The sequence below is a fragment of the Colobus angolensis genome, unplaced genomic scaffold (assembly GCF_000951035.1).
Source record: "Colobus angolensis palliatus isolate OR3802 unplaced genomic scaffold, Cang.pa_1.0 Scaffold33, whole genome shotgun sequence".
NCBI classification, from domain to species: domain Eukaryota; kingdom Metazoa; phylum Chordata; class Mammalia; order Primates; family Cercopithecidae; genus Colobus; species Colobus angolensis.
The window spans coordinates 7,339,173-7,345,880 of record NW_012116599.1 but is presented as its reverse complement, the minus strand read 5'-3'; the positions used below and the strand labels follow the sequence as shown (position 1 = coordinate 7,345,880).

At 44.4% G+C, this 6,708-nt stretch overlaps 1 protein-coding gene and 1 pseudogene across 2 annotated transcripts in view; one reads left to right on the top strand and one right to left on the bottom strand.

The window, feature by feature from the left end:
* The window catches only part of DAW1 (dynein assembly factor with WDR repeat domains 1), a 58,861-nt gene extending 53,835 nt beyond the window's left edge, over nt 1-5,026 (bottom strand). The window contains exon 1 of one of the 2 annotated variants that reach the window (XM_011951950.1): nt 4,354-5,026. In XM_011951950.1, coding sequence (XP_011807340.1) covers nt 4,354-4,393 — 40 coding nt within the window. In that variant the 5' untranslated portion in view covers nt 4,394-5,026. The remainder of the gene's footprint in view (nt 1-4,353) is intronic. The other variant, XM_011951951.1, reaches the window with a different exon arrangement.
* LOC105518870 lies at nt 4,419-6,021 on the top strand (annotated as a pseudogene).
* The last annotated feature ends 687 nt before the right edge of the window (nt 6,022-6,708 follow it).

The following is a 6,708-nucleotide window of genomic DNA, read 5'->3' as shown; positions in this document are numbered from 1 at the left end:
GGAGGCTGAGGCAGGAGAATGGCATGAACCCAAGAGGCGGAGCTTGCAGTGAGCCGAGATCAGCCACTGCACTCCAGTCTGGGTGACAGAGCTAGACTCCATCTCAAAAAAAAAGAAAAAAAAAAAGAATCCTAGGCTTTTAGAGCTGAAGTAGATCAAACATAACTTATCTGGCCCTTTCACATTTCAGGAAGAGTTTGAGGCATTCTGTTTAACACACATCATCTCATTAAACTCCCTTATTCAACAAAAACATTAATGTCATTTTATGCACCAGGCTCTCCTCTGGGTGCTAGAGATAAGGAGTAAACAAAATAGACAAAATTTCTACCTTCATCAATCTTTTATTCTCAATAAGCAAAATAAATGAGTAAAATAATGATGAGTTGGAAAAAGATAGCCCCAAGGAGAAAAGACAAACCAGGGAAAGGGGCTGTGAAATATCATGGGTAGAAGATAGAAATGCTCAGAAAGGAGTCGTCTAAGTCTTCACTTTACACACTTTTGAGGAAAGAGTTTAAAAATATGGGGCACTAGCGATACAAATGTCTATGGGTAGGTTATTTGAGGCAGAAAGAACAGCAACTGCAGACCCTGGGTGGGAACACCTCTGCCCCATCCAAGGAACACCAAGGAGAGGAGTGTTGCTGGAGGGAAAAGTCAAAAGTGGTGAGGTCAGGGAAGCAACAGGGGGTGAGATTTTGGAGGGCCTTGGGGATCACGGCCCTTTTACTTTAAGCGAGCTGTGAAGCCATTGGAGGGCTGGAGCAGAAGAGTGACATGGTCATATTTATGCTCTAACAGAACCACCCCATTGCCATATAGACTGAAGAGGGGCAGAGGTGGAAGGAAGCTTTCAAACTAAAAAGAATGGTACCGGTCAGGTAGGAGAAATTGTTGAATTCTGCATATATTTTGAGGGCAGGACCAGCAGGATCTGTTAGTGGACGTGGAGATGAGAGAGAGGAGACAAGGAAGAGTCTAAAATGTCTGACATGAGCAAGTGGAAAAAATGGAGCTGCAATTTGCTGAGATGGGGGAGACCATGGGAGACCCCCATCTGAGATGTACAGTGGACATTCAAATGAATGTGTCGGGTGGGCAGTTAGGTACTCAGGACTATGCAGGATGGTTTGCTTTTTGTTTTTCTGAGACAGAGTCTCGCTCTGGCACCCAGGCTGGAGTGCATTGGTGTAATCTTGGCTCACTGCAACCTCCACCTCCCAGGTTCAAGCAATTCTCCTGCCTCAGCCTCCTGAGTTGCTGGGATTACATACCCACACCACCACACCTGGCTAATTGTTTTGTATTTTTAGTAGAGATGGGGTTTCACCATGTTGGGCAGGCTGGTCTCAAAATCCTGACCTCAGGTGATCTGCCAACCTCAGCCTCCCAAAATGCTGAGATTACAGACGTGAGCCACTGCACCCAGCTTCAGGATAGTTTTTAAGCCTTGAGAATGGATGAGATTGGCTAGCATATGAGCGTAGATAGAAAAGGGAAATCCAAGTTTGGGGCTCTGGGGCTCTCCAATGTTAAATAATCAAAAAGAAGAAGAGGAACCACCAAGATGGACACAGAAGAAGTGACAGTGAGACAGGAAGGAAAATAGAATATGTGTCCTGGAAGCCAAAGGAAAGCAGAGCGGTCAGATGGGTCGAATGCTGCTGTCAGGTCAAGGCAGGCAAGGACTGTGGCTTGGCCAGTGGATTAGCAATGTGAATGTCATTGGAGATCTTGAAGTGGGCAGTTCCAGTGGGGCAATGAGGGTGAAAGCATGATAGGAAGGGAGGACAGCACTTGGACAGTATTCTTCCAAAAAGGTTTCTTTACTCTGAAGAGAAAGAATCAAATAAGATAAGCAGCTGGAAGGGTCTAGTAGACCTGTGAAGTGGTGCTGTTGTCACCATGCATCCATGCTTTGATAGAATAAACCTACACTCCACAACAAAGGGATGAAAGCAAGAACTTCATTTATTGGTACACCTATAGGAACCAGCACAGGCCTATGGGCAAAAAGAGCCAAAAGAAAATTATGGAATACTTAAAGGAAACAGCCTATTAGTCTTAATTTTTAATTTTCTATATACTATATACCTATGCCTAATTTAAATTTCGTAGATACTCTCAGCCTGGTGCAGTGGGTCACACCTGTAATCCCAGCACTTTGGGAGGCCAAGACAGGTAGATAACTTGAGGTCAGGAATTCAAGACCAGCCTGGCCAACATGGTGAAACCCCATCTCTACTAAAAATACAAAAATCAGCTGGGCATGGTGGTGCACACCTGTGATTTCAGCTACCTGGGAGGCAGAGGGATGAGAATCGTTTGAATCCAGGAGGTGGCGGTTACAGTGAGCCAAGATTGTGTCACTGCACTCCAACCTAGGTGACAGAGCAAGACTCTGTCTCAAAAATTAAATAAATTAATTAATTACATAAAATAAATTTCTCTAGACACTCTCATATATATAGCTTTCTCATGTTATTTTAACTGGAATTCTATGACAGAGAAAATGAGTGTCTTTTCTACAAACATCAACTTCCTATTGGAGAAAGTAGCTGTCCAGGATTGATCTTCTAGGGAGGCAGAAGCAGCATCCCTTAAGATTTTCAGTATTTATTCTCAGTAATTTCCATACCTGACCTCTCATCAAACACATCCATTTACCCATACATTTGTTCAACAAACATTCCTGATCTCCTATGTCCCCAAATCTCTTCTAGGAGCTGGGGATGCTACAATGATCAAAAAATACTAAGATCTTAGTTCTCACGAAGTTTACATTAAATGGGAAAGAGGCAGACATTTGAAACATAACAAGTAGAGTTTTGGATGCTGACAAATACAATTTTTAAGCACTTTATGGCATAGAGTAAAATCAGCACAGGCTACTTCGAATAGGTGGGAAAGTCTCTTCAGGTGGCTGACATCGATCGAAACTGAATGAAGAAAAGGAAGCAGCTTTTCCTAGCTCTAGGGAAAGCTGGGTCCACAAAACAAACGAGTAAAAGACCCTCTCTTAAGTCTTAGAAGAACAAGCTAAAGAAGTCGGAAGTATAGTGAGGGTACACAAGTGAAGTTTTAGAAGTTAACAGTGCAGGATAAGCCAAATCCCACAGGGTGCGGATTGTATTCTCAGCATGGTAGGAAACTATTGGAGATCTTGAATTCGGATTCCACTGGCTCCTAGTGGCAGATGGATTGTAGGAGATGAGTGAGAAAACCAGGAATCCAGTTGAAAAGCCGCTGGAATGGCCCAGCCAGAGGGAATGGTGGCTGGAATGGAGGGTTGGACTAGGCTGGCAGCTGGAAGGGATGTTAGACCAAGAAATCTGTGCTGTGGAAAGAGGGATAATCTGATGGATTCCCAGAATATTTTGGACTTAGAGCTGGCAGAATGGATAAAGCAATGCGGGGGTGGGGGTGGGGTGGAATTAATGATCACAAGAGAGAAACAAAAAGTGACCACCTAGGTTTCTGGCAAAAAACAGGCAGGGTGATGATGCCTTCTACTGGCAGGGCACAGTCTGAGGAAGCAGGAGGATTGGGATGGGACTGGAAAAAAGAAATCATGAGCTGTCTGTGTGATACCTCATCGGAGATGTTGGATATGTTGCTGGGAAAAGTGAGACATTCAACCTTAAATTCAAGTCCCATCCCTCATAAAGCTATTCTAAACCAAACAAGTCCAAAGTATCTTACCCTCCTTTGAAATCTTTATGACACTTCCTATCCAAACTTCACTGGGCAAGTGTATTTGGTTATCTTCTGCCTGGAGTGGCATGTTTTGCAGATTTTTTTGTTTGCTTGTTTGTTTGCAGATGTTGCTAATTCAGAATATGAGTTCTGAATTAGAACCCAAGAATTCCACTTCTATTTCTGTCCCTAACAAGCTGGGTGATCAATGGGTATCACTTATTCTTTAAAGGTGACCATGTCCTCACCTAAAATTAGAGTTAGGCAAGGATTAGGCAATTAATGTATTGCTTATGTTACTAAGTAATAGTTAAGTAATTTATTCCATAGTTACTTCACTCATTGAAATCAAGGACTATGAACTTCGTTAAAGGTTCATAGCACAGAGCACAAAGCGTGTACGCAGTAGGCACTCAATAAATTCAGACGGACTGATTTGCACAGTCAAGCTAAACTCTTTAAATTCCTAAAAGAGTAATTGTTAATAGTCCAGCATCTGAAGGAATGAGGGGCACAGGTTGGGAAGTGCCCGACTTCCAGTTCCACCTGGGAACCCCGCCGCCGCTCAGTCCCCGTGCCCTCCTCTGCCCCAAACCCTCCCAGTCTGGGAGCCCAGGGTCCCACGTGGGGCTGACAGGCCCGGCTGGCGCTTACCTGGCGGATAATACCGGAGCAGGAAACTCTTGAGCTTCATTTTCTTGCTCTCCTATCCCCGGCCGATGGGCTTCGTAGCCATGGAAACGGCTAAACAGCAGAGGGACGCGGGTGCGCATGCGCAGGTTGCACCAAGCGGTCTTGGGGCTCAGAGCCAGGAGATCCCGCTCCGCTGGCCGCTGGGGGTGTCCCGGGGCTCCAGTGCGCGGGAGGCGAGTGTTCTGGAGGTGTCTAGAGTGAACGGGGTGGGGGCGCCTCGTATTCTCGCTAAGGGCGACCTCAGAGGAGCTAAGCATGGCCGGGAACCGACGGCCTAGGCCAGAGCCTGGGCTGCATGCGCTATTTTAGCACATTCGTTTCCCAAAAGGAAGGGCAGGAGGAAAAGCCCGCTGCTGGTTACCACTCGGAGCCCCAGCCCGTGCCCTGTCCTTGTCCTCCCAAAAGAAAAATGACCTCAACTTAATATCCTGCGTTTCTTGACTCTGTGCCATACGTTGCACTAAACGGTGTATGCACACATACTCATATAATCCGAACAAGGTGTGAGTTATCTACCACTTCTTACGGATGAAGTAACTGAGAATTAGAGAAAGTGGGGAACTACCAGAGGTCACAGCCTAAATGGATAGTAGAGGCAGAAATTGAAGGCAGGTGCGTCGGAACCTACACCAGAAAGCCTGCACCTGTACTCTCAACCTGGGCTGAAAACTCTCCAGGCCTTCATGCGGCCTGTCCTATTTCTTGCCAGCATCATTGTTTGCCTGCCACGTTTCCATTAGGAAGCCTGTGGAGAGAGTCAGCCAGCCAGCTTGTCAACTTCCTTTAAGAAATTTGGCCTAAATCGGAATTTCCCAAATTTAAGTAACTCCTGTGTTATCTGCACAACTATGAGCCATATCTCTCCTTACCTCTTCCAGAGATCCATACCTAAGTTTTCTTTAAGTTCTTAAAATGTCTCTAGATTGACTCACTTATTTTACTTAACTTTGTAAAATGTAATTTTAAAAATTACCTTTACTTTTACAGTTACTGGCTGTTTACTGAAAATTATATGGAATTTAATTCCACCTGTGAAGTTTTCATTTCTAAATTTAAAATTATATGAAATGTTCAGTAAACAGCCAGTAACTGTAAAAGTAAAGGCAATTTTTAAAGGTGTTGAATTGGTGGTTAAGGGCTGGGCCATCAGGAACTTGTGCGTCCCTCTCAGGGAGACCCAGCCCTCAGAGATGACAGCATTCGGCCCCAGGAGGAGCCTGCAATCTGTCCTTCGTCTTCCCAGCTTGTGCCCCCCATGGGGATACAGGACAGTAAGGAGCTAAACAGAACCTGCTGCCTGAATGGGGGAACCTGCATGCTGGGGTCCTTTTGTCCCTGCCCTTTCTATGCCTTTTTGTGCCTCCTTCTATGGATGGAACTGTGAGCACGACATATGCAAAGAGAACTGTGGGTCTGTGCCCCCGTGACACCCGGCTGCCCAAGAAGTGTTCCATGTGTAAATGCTGGCACGACCAGCTCCACTGCTTTCTTCAGGCATTTTTACCTGGCTGTGCTGGCCTTGTGATGGATGAGCACCTCACGGCTTCCAGGACTCCAGAACTACCACCGTCTGCATGTACCACTTTTATGCTAGCTGGCATCTGCCTTTCTATACAAAGTTACTATTAATTGCTGTTGACCTATTTCCAGAAATACAATTTTAGATATCATGCAAATTTCATGACCAGTAAAGGCTGCTGCTACAATGTCCTAACTGAAAGATGATCATTTGTTAGTTGCCTTAAAATAATGAATACATTTCCAAAATGGTCTCTAACATTTCCTTATAATGCCAATTACTTCTTACCTCTTTGCCCTGCCCTCCCCACAAAAACTACTTCTTTTGTCAAAAGAAAGTCAGCCATATTTCCATTGTGCCTAAGTCCAGTGTTTCTTGATACATATAATTCTACCAAGGTCTTCTTAAAATGTTATTTTAAACAATTGAATTATATCTTCAGATTATTAAAGACTATGTGGACCGTAGGATACAGTTTTGAGTAGAGTTGATAAAAATCCATTAAAATAGTCTCTTTAAAAGGAAAGAAAGCCTCTTTAAGGGGAGGAAATAGAGGGTTGAAGGAATGGAAGTTCGTCTGCGTGTATGTAGGGAGACTGGGTAGGAAAGAGGAAGCAAATGGGAGAGAGGTTGGAAAACATAAAATGGGTTATTTGATGGTGATTAGGTGGGTGTAGAGAAGCAAGTTAAAAGGCTAAATGGAAGGGCAAGTTTCCATCGTCTATAGAAAGCTATATGAGACAAGGACTCCCTTTTTTTTTCCCAAAGGTGTTGTAAAAAGAATGAAGTCTCCTTAT